Source organism: Pantherophis guttatus, chromosome 6 (assembly GCF_059756535.1).
Source record: "Pantherophis guttatus breed Tessera chromosome 6, ASM5975653v1, whole genome shotgun sequence".
NCBI classification, from domain to species: Eukaryota; Metazoa; Chordata; class Lepidosauria; order Squamata; family Colubridae; genus Pantherophis; species Pantherophis guttatus.
In genome coordinates this window covers 45,438,770-45,455,472 of record NC_142068.1, presented here as the reverse complement: position 1 = coordinate 45,455,472, position 16,703 = coordinate 45,438,770, and the positions used below count along the sequence as shown (strand labels likewise).

Genomic DNA, 16,703 nt, shown 5'->3' with positions numbered 1-16,703 from the left:
GGAGCAGGAGACTTTGGAAGAGTGGTGGATTGAAGCTTTGAGACCCAGGGATGGATGCAGAACTGGCAGGAAGTGAAGAACGGACAACATGGAGCTTGCGGGGTCTGAACGGGGTATCAGTTCTTTCTACCAGACTTTAATCATTAACCATCCATAGAGTTTCAACTAGTTCTCAAAGAGAAACCACAAGAAGTATGAGAGGCAATATTTTGCACAGTAGCAGTGACTCCACCTTGCCCACTTGTCCTCCTCCCCTGCCTAAACTCCACAATCCAGCGTTGCACTTTCTAATGAATTATTTAATATGCCTTCCACCTTTACTTCCCTTTGCACCCCCTCCAAAGTAGCGGTCACCTTCAAGCTGCAGAAACATAGGGGTCATTCTAATCAGCAGAGCAAATGAGGCTGCTATGAATGAGCCTTAATAGTTCTATCATCACTAACTTATTCTGAAGAATTTCACAAGCAACAGAGATCAAAGATGCCCACCTGATTTCTCCTTTATTTGCTAATGCTTCAGGCAACTAGTAAGAAGCCGAAATGGGTTTCATTGAGCCACAGAATTAGTTATCTCCCCAATTAGTTTCCTCTTGCTTTCCTACAGCCCTAGTTAAACTGCTGAAAGGAGGGGGAAGGGAGCTAACTGGGACTGTGTGGAGGGTAGTGCCCTTAAGCCTTGCAGGCTCATTAGGAAGGAGAAGCGCCCGTCCCACAACAACCATTTAGTTTTGAGCCCCTGCGTATTTGCTGCAGTCTCCATACAACCCAGATACATTCTAGCCATACGTTTGCCTGCCGAAGAGGTTTGCAACCAACTCAGAAAGGATATTTACAAAAGGGCAGAGAGCGGTAGGATGACGGCAGCCAGTTCCAGCCATGTAAACGCCGGCTTCAAATCCTCCTCCTCCTCCTCTCCCATTTCCACAAAATCTCCCCATTCCCACCCTCCTTCCAAAGCAGGTTATCTCTGCAGCTCCGTTTTCCCCAGCCTGGTGCCCTTTGGGTGCATTGGGTGAAAAGCTCCCTTTATCCCCATTGGAGCTCCACACATCTGAGGTAGCCCCAGACAACAGTTTTCGTGGAAAGCTCTGGGAAATAACCAGCCCCAGCCGGCCCCCAGAAGGTTCACACCCGCCTTGCGAACGCACAACCTAGCACACACACACACACGCCCCCTCCTACACACAAACACACACAGAATATCCCCGAACAACCAAGCTGGAGGGACAAGAAAGTTGCCTAGCGGGGGATCTCTGCGCTATTCGCCGCGGAGGGAAACGCGATCCCGAGTCTGCGCCCAGCGGGAGCCGCCGCTCCTCAGCCGACCCGACCCGCTGCCCCGCGGCTGCCGAAGGGGAGGGCGGGAGGCTCCTGCTTCGTGCAGACCCGGAGGTTTGAGAGGGGGGCATAGCCGCACGGGAGCGCGCCACGGCTGCCTAACAAAGGCAAACCGAGGGATTGTTCCCGAAGCCTCAGAGGAACGCTCGGAATCGGACGCTTGCCCGAGTCTGGCTCAACTTCCACCCCGCATTCCGACTTCCCCAGAGGGACCTTTGTCTCGGCCGCCTCCGGGACCGTGAGAGCGCGTCCCGGAGCGAGGCGTCCTAAGCGTCCGAGTGCGGCTGGGCTCCTTTGTCAGGGGCGGGAGGGGAAGCGCGACGACCAGCGTTTGAGGAGATCCCGCGGGCGCCGGCGAAACGCGCCAAACACACGCCTCCCAAGTGGCCCTTCGGGGCCCCGTAAAGCCGCAAGCATTCCCAGTGCGGCGGCGCGTCCCCTCAGTCAGGCGACACTTACAGCCTCTCTGCGCTCCTCGGGATGTTCTTAGGAATAGCGCGGAGCCCCAGCCCGTGACAGTCTACCGTGGTGCCGCTGCAGGCGCACGGTGTGGGGCAAGCGCTCGCCCGGACGCGGCAAACGGCCGCCCAGGCCAAGAGGCGCAGCCACACGCCGCCGGACCCCGCTCGCCGCTTCGGAGCCATGCCGCCTGCCTGGGCAAGCCTGCTAACGAGGAGCTGCCCCGCACATTATCTCGCAGCGGCGCGTTGAGCTGGCGCGGCGTGGAGCAGCTCGTTGTGTCTGACGAAAGCGAAGGATGCCAGGTTCTGTCGCGCCTTTGCGCGTCCGGAACGCGGAACTCGGGGCACGGGCGAACGGGCTCTCCCTTCCCCTCTCTCTCGCTCAAATACACACACGCACACGCAGGCACACACACACACAGAAGGAGCACTCATCCATCAATCCCAGATGGCAGGAGCAGCCTTGGCTCCACCTCTCCCACCCCCTCCTTAGCTCACTCTCTGCACTCGCCTCGGGCGCAGAGATGCAACCCCCCACCCACCCACAACAAACAGTGAGGAGAACGGGACCAGGAAAAGGGATGCGCAGAGTAAAACTCTTGCAGACGGCAAACATAAGGCAGACCTGTACAGGAGTGAGCGCTGATGCAGGCATCCACATAGCCACACAGAATCACCACAGTACCAGCTTCCTTCCAGAGGAGACATAATATCCTGAGTAGTAATGGTATGATTTTGGTAACTTCTTTTGTCTACCTACATTTTCTCTGCATCAACATTTTTTTCTCCCCCCCCCCTTGTGTATTTTCCCCCTGTTTCGAAAAAAACCCCACCCATTTTAAATATTTTTTAAAAAGAAATACATCGCAGACCAGCAATTGGCAGAGTAGCAGTGGAAGTCTTGGAAAAGATATTCAAATGCTATGATGTGTTAAACCTATAAAAAAAAATCAGAATCGTGGAGGCAATTTTTTCCCTATGATGCTTCATGGAAGTGAAAGTTGAAGAAGCCAGATAAGAGAATTGAAAGTTCTAAACTTTGGTGTTGGAGAAGACTCTTAAAAATACCACGGATAGCCCCAATACAACCAAATAAATTATAAATCAAATCACTTGAGTTGATCTGAGTTCTCACACAGGCACAAATGACCAGGTTTAAATTATACAAAGATTTGCCTTCCTTGTGAAATCCCTAATGCTGGGAGAGGTAGAAGAGAAGATGTAGAGATGGTGCACAGACAACCAGCATCAAGATGAATGTACAGGTAGTCCTTGAATTACAACAGTTCACTTAGTGACCGTTTGAAGTTACAATGGCACTGAAAAAGTGATTTATGACCATTTTTCAGACTTATGACCATTGCAGTATCCTTGTGGTTATATGATTTACATTCGGATGCTTGACAACTGACTCACATTTATGATGGTTGCAGTGTCCTAGGGTCATGTGATCACCTTTTGCAACCTTCTGACAAGCAAAGTCAATGGGAAAACCAGATTCACTTTACAACCATGTTACTAATTTAACAACTGCAGTGATTCACTTAATAAGTGTGGCAAGAAAAGTCATAAAATGGGACAAAACTTGCTTAACAAATTTCTCACTTAGCAACATAAATTTTGGGCTCAATTGTTTGGGTCATAAATTGAGGACTACCTGTACTTGATTTCAGAAGCAATAAATGCACCATTGGTAGACCTGAAGTGGACAGATCATCCTAGAGATCATCCTATCAATGTGGCCACTAAGAATTAACATTAACTTGATGTCAGTGTTAGTCAATCAAATGTGATTTCATAATGAACCTATTATTCAAACTAAACATGGCTATGCTTATATGAACAAGTACCAAGAAATATGTGGATAGCCCCAAACTATTAAGGACAAGTAGTCATTTGGAAGTATTATATGATTGTTTGTCTTTTTATATATATTGTATCTGACATACAACTTACTTTTATCTTGATGCCTTTATATCAGACATATTGTTTGACTGGAACAATTCCAATTATTTGGTATTAAATAAGATTATTTAATGAATAAAATTAAATAGTCCTGTTTGGATTTTTATTTCTTAAATTATGGGCAATAATACCTGTAAAATTTGAACATGGTTCAAGCAGAAAAAATGGATCAGCCTAAGTGATTGTTTGCACTGCAATACATTCCTGCTTGTTTCATACCAAAGTAATTCATTTCAACAAAAACTTTCTTTAAAATTATCGCATTTGCCCTATCAGTTCATATGCAACATTAAGTTATATGCTATTTTAGAAAAGACCTTAATATCTGGGTCTTCAAGATGAAGTTAGAATTACCGGTAATGCATTTTCTTGTAAAACAGAATGGTGCAGTATTGTTTTCATTGGAGACTACTAATGATGATTAAATAAATAGATCTGAGTAACAGATGAAAGTTACGTTCTGTGCTTCTTAAGATCACATCCAAGAACATAAAATTATTAGATTGTTGCTCCAATATAAGAAAGAGATATCCTTAGAAGAAAAATACCTTCAATTACCCCCTACAACTGTTACTTTCTTTCTAGGGTTCAGAAATGTCAAGCTCAAAAATTCCCAAAGGGTATGCTGAAAGAGGGGGGTTCAGGATCTGAAAGATTCAAAACCCCATAGGTTTCCTTCTCTAAAGCCTAAAAGTAAATAAAGTAAGTGCAATAAATTATCTTATTTATAAATAAAATAAATAAATAAATAAATAATTTTATTTCTATACCGCCCTTCTTCCAAAGGACTCAGGGCGGTGTACAGTCTATTAAAAATACAAGACAACATCAATTAAAATAATTTAAAATTATTAAATGAATTCGGCTCAATTTAAAACCCCAAGAATTTAAAACCTAATTTAAAATTGTTATGTTGATAGCCCAGCCTGGCGGAACAACAGGGTCTTGAGTGCACAACGAAATACCCGGAGGTCAGAGATCTTACGTATTTCCGGGGGCAGTTCATTCCACAGGGCTGAGGCTCCCACAGAGAAGGCCCTCCCCCTGGGTGTCGCCAGCCGACATAACTTGGCTGATGGCACCCTGAGGAGACCCTCTCTGTGGGAGTGAACTGGCCGGTGGGAGGCTATTGGTGGCAGAAGTCGGTCTCGAAGGTACCCGGGTCCCATGCCATGGAGCGCTTTAAAGGTGGTAACCAACACCTTGAATCGCACCCGGAAGACCACTGGGAGCCAGTGCAGCTCGCGCAGGAGGGGTGTCACATGGGCACAACGGGTTGCGCCCATAACCACCCATGCGGCCGCATTCTGGACCAGCTGGAGCCTCCGAGTGCTCTTCAAGGGGAGCCCCATGTAGAGAGCATTACAATAGTCCAGCCGGGAGGTGACAAGGGCGTGCGTGAGGTTACAAGGGCTTTGGGAGACCTCTGCTTATGCAGAGCTAGGCGACAAGAACAAGCCTACAAAATTAACAGAATAATTAAAAAGGATGTGAGCTGGACCTGTGACCCTGAATCGCAAGTATTTCATTTATTTTATAACAGTTACTGAAGAAGGAAAAGGAAAAGGAAAAAAGAATTTTTAAAAATGGCGACTGCCGAGGCTTGAGAAGGGGCTGAAAGGGAGAGTCCTTCCGTTTCCTATTAAGATACAAAGTAGCGGAATAAATACCTCTGGCTACAATTGAAGATAAAGCTCTACTTTTGTGTTCTCTTTTTCCTGGAGATCTGATATTGATCTTGGTTGGAAAGAAGTTTTTTTTTCTTCTTTGCCTCTCTTTTCTTTTCTAAAAAAGTTTGTCTGTGTGGAAACATGGCATTAAAACTTACAAAGCCGGACAAACAAGCAGTGGGGGGGAATTCCCCCATTAATAAATTACGTGAACAAGTTCTAAATCTCCAGTCTCAGAAAACTGATTTTAACATAATTGAATTTCTTTTGGAGGAGATTGTAAGAAGGGATGAGATTGTGAATGTGTTTGTTTGTTTATTTCATCCATCCATCACTTTACTATAGTCCCCATTTCACTTAGTGACTCCCAATGCAGAATCATTGGGAACAAAAACCTTTTTTTTTTAAAAGAAAAAGCTCAAAAAAAAACCCTGAAAGTACAGGCATCTTTCTTTCCTCATTACTCATCTCACTGTAGCTGATATAGTCCTGGATGAGCCAGTTCTTTCCCCAATTATGAGATGGATTGGGTGAGAGAAGTAGAACTGTCCAGTTGCAACCAGAAGTCAAGAATGGTAAAAACCCTTAAAGACATTACATGATTACAGAGGATAAAAGTTTGGTCCTGAATATTGTCCATGCAGTTTTAGTGACAACAATTAGGATGAATTCCTTTGGATCAGGACTATAATCTGAGCCCCTTATAAAAAATGAACTGATGTTTTGTACAGAGATTATTGGGATTTTTAATTGTCTTGGGCTAAATTATTTAATTTGGTTTTAAATTGTTTCTAACTTTTGTATTTCTGTGTTTTATTCTGTGTCTGTTCACCGCCCTGAGTCCTTCGGGAGTAGGGCGGTATACAAATTTAATAAAACATAAACAAACAAACATAAACAAACAGATGAATCCTATGTTTTAATATGTGAAAACTACACAAGTATTATAACCTTGCTGTGATTACACAAGTCTGGAAGTTGTGAATTTACAAAGAACAATTTATATGGACATATACCTTACCCCACCCTGCAACCCCAATGGATTTATTTTTGGCAGGATTTCCATCACACATGGAACCCGAGAGGGCTCTGGACCATTTCAGAACTACTATGTCAGATTCAGGAAACAAAGAGGCCAAATTGTCACAGCATCTTTCTTCCATAAAATTGATGATGATGTACACAGCTTTTCACTCTAATCTTGTGATTCAGACGTTAATCATACTTGTCACTCACACTGCATAGGTTCAGTAGGTGCAAGCTGCAATCATTTTTATCCTGAAGGCAACATAGAAAGTGACAGTATGAAGAAATGCAGCGGGCAATTTTGGCAGCCACTAGTCGAAAGTTAGGCTATTAATCAGTAAAAGAACTCTGTGCAAGACTTCCTTGTGGGAGACATTCCAGCAGAAGAAGAAGCAACATATAGAGGAGAAAGAAATAAGAAGACAATGAAGTTTGAAAAACCTCAAAACTAAATGATGAACTCAAAGTGGATCCAACTTCAAAACATTTTTTTATTGTGGAGAATAAAGAGCACAATGGTTTTTTATTGTGAAAAATAAAGAGGAATAAAATAACCTTGAGTGGATACTTTTGGGGTGCTGGTTTTTGGGTGTTGGGCATCCATCCTCGCTCTGTTTTACTTCTCAATGGCCTTTGATACCATTGACCATGGTATCCTTCTGGACCAGCTCCAGGAATTGTGCAGATTTCCTCTTGTCTTCAGAGTTGTTACCAGTCGGCAATTGAGGAGGAGAGTCAGTGCTTTTTCCATTCCTTTTTAAGATCAACATGAAGCCACTGAGTAACTTTATTTGTTACTACGAGTGAGGTATGATCAATATGCTGATGATATCCAATTATACAACCTCTGCTCCTAGCAAATTAAACACACTGTTGATGTTCTATCCAGGTGCTTGGAGGCTGTTGGGATCTGGATTGCGAACAACAGGCTTCAGTTGAAGCTTGTAATACTGGGGGCTCTGGGTTTGGAGGGCTTCTAATTCTAGAACTGCACCATCTCTTGTACTGAATAGATTGCACTGCTCCAAGCAACCCTGTAAGCAACTTGGAGGTCCTCCTAGACTTGTGACTCCTGATCAAAAAGTATGTGGCAGTAATGGCTAAGAGGGTTTTTGCACAGCTTTGTGTTGTGCAACAATTGCACCCATTCCAGGATCAGAAGGCTCTGGTCATGGTTACTCATGGGCAATTATGTGTGCTCTTAGAATGACACACTTTACACATCTCCTCTGCAACCTGCATTGGTTGCTAGTTTGCTTTTCGGGCCAATTCAAGGTGCCAGTTTTTATCATTAAAGGTTTCATGGTATGGGCTGGGATATTTGAGGCTGAATTCTGGTGCAAAAGTACCTGTTAGTCTGAATAAAAATTCTGTACAATATATTTCAGGTTTACTAATTTTTGAAATGTTTACATATTGTAAAACTGGGAGATGAAGCAATATGTTTAAAACATACATTTGGTTTAGATGCATTATGTTAAAGAATTGATTTAATTCTATATTAATATTATATGGCTCCTTTTTCTCTTCAATTTTAATTCATTTTAACCATTATCTTAATTTATTTTGATTATATTATCATTCAGGTCAAATTAAAAATGCTCTGTTAAATTTAGTGGTTAACCTCTGCATCTTTTTTAGAATGAACCGATTACCATGATATTAAAATTAGTTCTTTTGGACAAAAACACATGTTAGACCTCTCAGCGGCTTTTGATACCATCGACCATGGTATCATGCTGCGCCGGCTGGAGGGACTGGGGGTGGGAGGCACCGTGTTGCAGTGGTTCTCCTCCTATCTCTCTGACCGGTCGCAGTCTGTGTTGGCAGGGGGGCAGAGGTCGACCTCGAGGCGCCTTGCTTGCGGGGTGCCGCAAGGGTCGGTCCTCTCGCCGCTCCTATTCAACATTTATGTGAAGCCGCTGGGTGAGATCATCCGTGGTTTTGGGGTGCGATGCCATCTGTATGCTGATGACACTCAGCTGTACATTTCCACCCCAGACCACCCCAATGATGCCCTCGAAGTGATGTCCCAGTGTCTGGAGGCTGTGCGGGTCTGGATGGGGAGGAACAGGCTTCGGCTCAACCCTTCCAAGACCGAGTGGCTGTGGATGCCGGCGTCCCGGTATAGCCAGCTGGTGCCATCGCTGGCTATTGGGGGCGAGTCACTGACCCCCACAGAGGGGGCTCGCAACTTGGGCGTCCTCCTGGACACACGGCTGTCTTTAGAAGAGCATATGACGGCCGTGGCCAGGGGGGCTTTTTATCAGGTTCGCCTGATACGCCAGTTGCGCCCCTTTCTGGATTGGGACTCCTTGTGCACAGTCACTCATGCCTTGGTTACGTCACGCCTGGACTACTGTAATGCTCTCTACATGAGGCTCCCCCTGAGGAGCACCCGGAGGCTCCAGCTGGTGCAGAATGCGGCCGCGCGGGTGATTATGGGAGCGACGTGGCGCTCCCACGTAACACCTCTCCTGCGCGAGCTGCATTGGCTCCCGGTGGTCTTCCGGGTGCGCTTTAAGGTGTTGGTTCTCATCTTTAAAGCGCTCCATGGCTTAGGGCCAGGGTATTTGCGAGACCGCCTGCTGCTACCGATAACCTCCCACCGGCCAATACGCTCTCACAGACAGGGCCTCCTCGGGGTGCCGTCGGTCAGGCAATGTCGGCTGGCGGCCCCCAGGGGGCGAGCCTTCTCTGTGGGGGCACCCGCCCTGTGGAATGAACTGCCTCCTAGAATACGATTGATCCCGGACCTCCGGACCTTCCGTAAAGCCCTGAAGACGTTTTTATTTCATCAAGCCGGCCTAGCCTAAATGGTTTTTTAATTGGGATTTTAAATTTTATGGATTTGGGGTTTTAAATTTGGGTAGCCAATGATTTAATTCTTTTAATTATCTTAACTTTTGCATTTGTATGTTTTTTAATTTTGGCTGTTCACCGCCCTGAGTCCCTTCTGGGAGAAGGGCGGTATACAAATTAAATTAATAAAATAAATAAATAAAAAATGTATTTTTAATCTTGAGACTGTACAGTCTGAAAAAGGAGATGTAATATAGGTTTTGCTAAGCCTCATCATTTATTTATTATTTCCAGATTCTTTCATCAAGTCTGTTCATTTTGCTGGTCATATAAGATACCAGATTTTGAGCAAAATATACTGATGTATGGATATGTATTCTGAAAGGATAATGAATTTAGAGCAAAAAAACCCCCATAATTAAATATTGATAGATTTGCTGCCAGAAATCACATCTTTAAAAAAAGATATTTGCTCAAGCTTCATGTATTGGTACTAAATATATTAATAACTGTAGGTGGGTGAAGATTGCGCAAATAGAAGTTCTATGCTGCATTTAAGACAACATGTAATGTTTTTTTTGTCAAAGCTATCTTCTAATGAGTACTTAAATGAATTTCCATTCAGCAATAGTTAATCTACTGTTAAATAAAAGTTTCCCATCTACAAATTCGAATTATTTTATTTAATCTAACCTTAGAAGCAAAATCCATGCTGTAATCTCTTGTAGAGATATCATGGTTTGCTGGGTAGTTATCATTGCAGAAATATATCACCATGTGATTTATACCATGTCCCCAAGGATAGACAGAAAGCCAAGTTCTTATAATCCAACATAAATTAGTCAGCTATATCTCAGACACAAGCAAGATACCAAAACCCATTTTCAATTGTTTTCTTCAGTAATGCCAAGTTTCTGGGCACACAAAGAAAAGTGAAAAGAAAGAATCAAAGTCAACTTTGGTGGTACTAGCCTAAATTTTTAAATGGTAATCAGCCGCAAGCATCTGTATTTTAGGAATCCATCAAAATGGAGACAATATTTTTAGGATCTTTTAAGGGGGAGGGAAACAAAAATAAGATGTGATATGTGAATCAGCAGTAATAATTAGCAAATAGGCAAAACACTGCAGATGAGGCAGAAGGCCACCATCAGTCTTGTGTGGGCTTCAAACCACTGTTGCTCCATCTGTATATTTGCAATGTTCTAATCATGGATTTCTACAAATAAACACACATCCAATTAAAACAATTGCTTAAACTGTACAGTACTCTGCAGTGTTGTGTGCTGAAAAGTTGTATATATATTCAAGAATTAAAAGCACATTTTCACAAATGCTGGCTCAAACTCTAGTGATAAAACTAGCTGTATAACTAAGGGAATCAAGCAGGTAGCAGATGCTGGATGATATGCAGTGGCAATAAGGTAGTGAAACAGAGAACTGTGGGTACCAGAGAACCTATATATAGGAGGATGCTATCCTGTAACTAGTATTGAAGTAATACTGATACAGCTGCTGATCCATTCAGCATTTGAAGTGGAGCAGTAGACACCAATCTGTTTTCATCTTGGTTGCTAAATATAACTCACGGGTTTTGAAAGCTTCAGATACTAAATCATATTAGAATAAGATTGGATGCTTTTATGGACTAGATCTTGGAAGCCTGCAGACTTGTTGAGGAAGTTGATGAGAAAGTTTCTTAGGATCATAAAATCATTTCACCTTGAAGACAAGACAATAAACTGGGTCAAAGGGCCTTAAATCAGAAATCAGTTCAATTTGCCAAATATGGGAAAGAAAGTGTGTGTGGCAGGGGTGAGCACTGTTATGATCCTTTCCGAAGTTTCAGTATTATGCTGTGGCAAAGTGTATGACTTTATTGAATTCTGGAATCTTCAAGGAGATACAAATCCCAAGGTCCACAATAAAGTTCTATAGCATTCTACTCCAGACATATTAAGCTATAATTCCCATCATTCCTCAATCAAGGTGATTTGATACAATAGGGGTTATAGTTGGATACTTCTAAAGGCATTAAGAAGGGGAAAGTCACATGAGAGGAACAAAACAATTATCATCTGGTGTATAAATATAAATATGAGTTAGCAGTTTAATCAGAATTGAAAGGATAAAAGAGAAAAATATATGGCAATTATACAAAAGTAGTACATGGAGAAAATCTGTTTTTAGTTAACAATTTGTGTTTTGTTCGTAAAGTCTTAACTTCAGCTACGATACTTCCAGTTGCCTTTGGAAAAAATGTGGTACTGATTGCCAGACTTCAGAAGTAAATATGGCCTGACAACTTTGTAAAAATAGTTCAGGAGCAGGAGATGGAGAAATTGAAAGATTTCTTCACTTTCTCACCTGTAAAAAAGACTCAATGATTGTTACCCAGGATAATCCATTCACTGATGTAATGATTTGAAATTGTCAAAGAATGAAATTTTGTTCTACTTTTACATTTTTGCATATTAGAAAGAATGTGTTTGCATACATATCATTCTTTGCCAGAGCTAAGACCAACAGGCTTCTTGTGGTGAGCTGGTATCTTTTGTTCTTACATATAGCTGCAGTTATTAAGCCAATGGTCAATTAATTTGAATTAATTAGTGCAAGTTCAAAATATAATTTCATATAGTTCTCATAATATTGAACAAGCTATGCCAAAGAAATGAAATTTTACCGTAGAAGTAATTAAGATAAGCTGTTATTTTCATTGAAATATTTCAAAGTATCAATGGATGGAGATGTACAGTAATAGTAATTTCAACTGAGCAACCAGTAAAAAACAAGGCAGTCTATCTCCATACACATTTGCTCAACTAATATGAATTTTCCTCAATTCCTAAGGGACAAAAAAAGAAACAGACTTTGGAAGAAAAAGTGTGTGAAAAATGGATGTCCTAGGCTTTTCATGACTGATACTGCAGTGAGTCTCCAGGAGGAAAAAATATTTGGATACTAAGTAATATAATTATCACAACAAAGCTACATCTGGAAGTCTTTACTTTGGCCCCTAGGACCACCTACCAAAATTCTTGAATCAAAGTCTTTAAATTATATCACTTTCTGAACATACATTTCTGATTTATGCTGTTTGGGCTGTCAAAATTCTACTTTCCATGGAAATCATCTCAATTCCTGCAAACTGGAGAATGTAATTTCCACCTTTCCTGTTGCATACCCTTGAACATGCATATTCCCCTCTGAGCCCCATTACAATAATAATATTGATATGTCTTTTGTCTCTGGCATGCAAATGGAGCATGCAGATGGAGGACAGAAAAAAGGATTTCTAAATGTGATCACATCCCTGGTGAAGAAATGCACCCAACATGCCTTCCTTCTCCAACTTGTGAGATGGTGGACAGGGTACTTATCCATACATGTTCTTAGCATACATGTTTTACCAAATGATCAATTACTGTATTAGTTGAAGAGTATCTTTCTTTTTTCTTTCTTTATTTGATTTGTATACCGCCCTACTCCCAAAGGACTCAGGGCGGTGAACAGCCAAACAGTAAAATACATAAATACAAAATTTAAAAACAGGATAAAATCGAATTAAACAATTTGGCCCAGACAAATTAAAACACCCCAATCATTTAAAAAACAGATTAAAATTTGCATATTAAAAAGAAAAGAGGGAAAAGATTAGGCCAGGCCTGCCTGGTGGAATAAAAAGGTCTTCAAAGCGCGGCGGAAGGTGCGCAGATCCGGGATCCTCCGTATCTCCGGGGGGAGCTCATTCCAGATAGAAGGTGCCCCCACAGAGAAGGCTCTCCCCCTAGGGGCTGCCAGTCAACATTGGCTGACGGCACCTGGAGGAGCCCCTCTCTATGAGAGCGTACCAGCCGGTGGGAGGCTATTTGTGGTAGTAGGCGGTCCCGTAGGTAACCAGGTCCTAAGCCATGAAGCGCTCTAAAGGTGGTAACCAAAACCTTGAAGCGCACCCGGAAGACCACCGGGAGCCAGTGCAGCTCGCAGAGGAGAGGTGTTACATGGGAACGCCATGTCGCTCCCATTACCACCCGCGCGGCCGCACTCTGCACCAGTTGGAGCCTCCGGGTGCTCCTCAAGGGGAGCCCCATGTAGAGAGCGTTACAATAGTCCAGGCGGGAAGTGACGAGGGCGTGAGTGACCATGCGTAAGGAGTCCCGATCCAGAAAGGGACGCAACTGGTGAATCAGGCGAACCTGATGAAAAATCCTCCTGGTGACGGCCATCAAATGCTCTTCTAAAGACAGCCGTGAATCCAGGAGGATGCCCAAGTTGCGAACCCTCTCCGTGGGGGCCAATGATTCGCCCCCAATAGTCAGTGATGGCACCAACTGACTATATCGGGATGTCAGAAACCACAGCCACTCGGTCTTGGACGGGTTGAGCCTGAGCCTATTCCTCCCCATCCAGATCCGCACAGCCTCCAGGCACTGGGACATCACTTCAAGGGCATCGTTGGGGTGATCTGGGGTGGAGATGTACAGCTGGGTGTCATCAGCGTACTGGTGGTACTTCACCCCGAAATCACGGATGATCTCGCCCAGCGGCTTCACATAAATGTTGAACAGGAGGGGCGAGGGGACGGACTCTTGAGATACCCTTGAGTATCTCAACAAAGTCTTGCTTGAAGCAATACTGTAGTAATGCCTTCCTGACCATGGGGAATCGGAATGAAATGCTCCCAGTTCGGACCAGATCGCCTGATCCGGTAGCGATGGTGGCAGGTGGTTCGGAGAACTGGTAGCAAAAATCCCTGCGGCCCCCCCCCCATGCCCAGCTGAGCCACATGATCATCAGAGGCTGTTTTTTAAACTTTTAAAAGCATTTTTTCTACAACCTCTTCGGCTGAAAAAATGCTTTTAAAAGTTAAAAAAAAGCCTCTGATGATCGCACGGCTCAGCTGGGATTGTCAGAGCCTTTTAAAAGCATTTTTTCTACAACTTCTTTGGCCGAAGAGGTTGTAGAAAAAATGCTTTTAAAAGAAAAAAAAAAGTTGGCCACGCCCACCCAGTCACATTATCCCCACCACCACCAAGCCACGCCCACAGAACCAGTAGTAACAAATTTTACATTTCACCACTGATGGGGATGCTTCTATAATATGCTTTGGTACTACAGGGCCCTCATCTTGAAGAATACATTGAAGTTGGTGATTGGAGAAAGGGAAAGCTGAGCATTTCCAGTTATGCAATAGTGCACTTTCATGTTTATGTGCCTTAGTCTTTACCTGGAATTCTATGGCAGAGCACATAGCCTGAAGAGCAGAGATTCCACCATCATTTTTTGTATATGCCCAGCTTGTGATGGATGTATATGTATCACAGCTTCTGTTGTACCTTACCTCATATTTCAATAACAGCAATTATCTCTTCCCATCTCCAGATTTTAGACACTTACATTTACACTTACATTATTTTATTTATCCTTTATTTCCTATATTATTAACATTATTCCTAAGCTCTTCAAATGCTTGGACCAAATTTTCTTGTCCAAATTATATTTTGTTTTATTCCTCCTCAATTTCTTTTTGATACTGAAACAGGTGATAATTATAGCCAAAGTTTTTTATTTTTATTTTTAGAGGATGAGCTGAAGGGATCAAAAAAATGTTTATTGAACAAGAAGCTTGGAAACTGCAGAGCAATTTGTGAGCAATGAACTATTTCTTTGTCTTCTATAAGAAAAAGATGGCTAATTCTGTGTATAGCAGGGGTTATGTTTACTTGTTTGCAAAACTGTAAGAGCTGTCCTGAATGCTGTCCAGATTGTTTCAGACATTCCTTGTAAAGAGAAAAAGAATTGTGATAATTGAACCAGAAATGAATTGTCTGAAAGTATTAGTCAAGAACAGCTTGACTTGCTCAATTTGCTACGTATTTATATGCCCACCATTTTTAGCTTGTTCGTGTATTTAATGTTAATGCATACACCTCCTCCTTCTATGAGTTTCAGATTTTAAAATGTACAATATAGAACATATCTGCTACAATGTAGAGCCACTTTTGTCATAGCTTGCCTTCTGGCATATTTTATGTCACCTGACCAGAGGTTCTCATGGGTTATTTTGATAATTAATTGAGGCTGGCTTTCAGAATGTATCAGAGAAACATTTCTTTTTAAACTTAAATATATCAATTTGTTCTTTAGAATAAGAAAAATGATTTTTACCACATAGTAAAATAATTTTACCACACAAATATTTGTTTGCAGGTGTACCAACTTGAGATTATTGTTTAAAGTTCTATGATTCCTACACAGACTGAAAGATACGCTACTGAGCCCATCCCCAAGGCACTCTAGCCACAGTATGCACAAAAATAGGTCAGGTTACGTCTAGACATTTGACAAATTTGTGAACATTTGGTTATTCTTCTTTATAGCATTGATCATATTAACAATTCTTTCTTTCATTCTCCTTATTTTGTGAAAATCATTAGCCTTTGCCGAAAAGCTAGGATAATTTACTGCTTACTAGGCTAACTTTCCATTGCTATTGCCAAGTATTCCTCAGATAATTCTCCAGTGTCAAGCACTGCAGTTTTACTACAATAAACACATCCTAGTTAAAGAGTATTTAGATTCCCAAGGGCTTCTCCTGACTGCCTTAGCTTCTAGAATAGCCAAAAAGATTTCTAAAGATGTGCACTAGGAAGAACTACTCACTACTATTCTTCATTCCATTTAACTTTCTTTTGCATAGACCATCAAATTCTTCTTTTAGCTAAAGAAGTGGTGGAGATACAATAGCTCCATCTTTCTTAATTCAAGGAAGTGCCAAGAAGTTGTCTTTTTATATTTAGAATGAAGTAAGTTCTGATCCTGATTTGCCACTTACTAGTTTCTGTATATAGCCTGTGACAATGTTGATTTGTGGAATAGTTTTTATTTCGGTAAAGGATTTGGGCCTATTCACAGTTTATAAAAATGAATAACTGAACACAGTAAAGTTCTTAAATCTCAGGACTCACCCAGTAAAGGGACAGATTGGGCCTTACCAAAACCAGAATAGGTTAATATTTCTTGCAGTAATTTTTCAAAAGACAGTAGTCACTTCCCCTCTCACAATTCCTCTTTGCTTGCCAAGTGCATGAAAACAGCAGTCTGGGCATATAAGCACATGGTTTAAAACAAGGATGGACAACTAACTCCCTCTTGTGGTTCCAAGGATAATCTTATTATAGTTTTATATTTGGAATCAGCAAATGGCCCATTTTGGGTAATTCAAACTGCTTTATAGACAGTCTAAACATCAAGTAAAACAGTATACAGAATGGTGGCATGCATGGTAAAGTAATCAGAATTCAGATCGCAAAAGGTAGTTTTGGAGAAGTCATCTTTTTTTTTCTAGGAAAAGGAAGACATTTGACCTACAATCATTTCCTATCCCCAAAAGAATATATCTTCCTAAGAAAAACAAGTCAACTCTGCAAAAGAAATC

The 16,703-nt window shown here is 42.1% G+C and overlaps 1 protein-coding gene across 2 annotated transcripts in view; it reads right to left on the bottom strand.

The window, feature by feature from the left end:
- The window catches only part of SLIT1 (slit guidance ligand 1), a 145,845-nt gene extending 143,591 nt beyond the window's left edge, over positions 1 to 2,254 (bottom strand). For both annotated transcript variants that reach the window (XR_015728626.1, XM_034439889.3), the window contains exon 1: positions 1,798 to 2,254. Coding sequence is in view for 1 of the 2 variants with exons in the window: in XM_034439889.3 (XP_034295780.2) it covers positions 1,798 to 1,982 (185 nt within the window). In the remaining variant the exon portion in view is untranslated. The remainder of the gene's footprint in view (positions 1 to 1,797) is intronic.
- Positions 2,255 to 16,703: the final 14,449 nt, after the last annotated feature.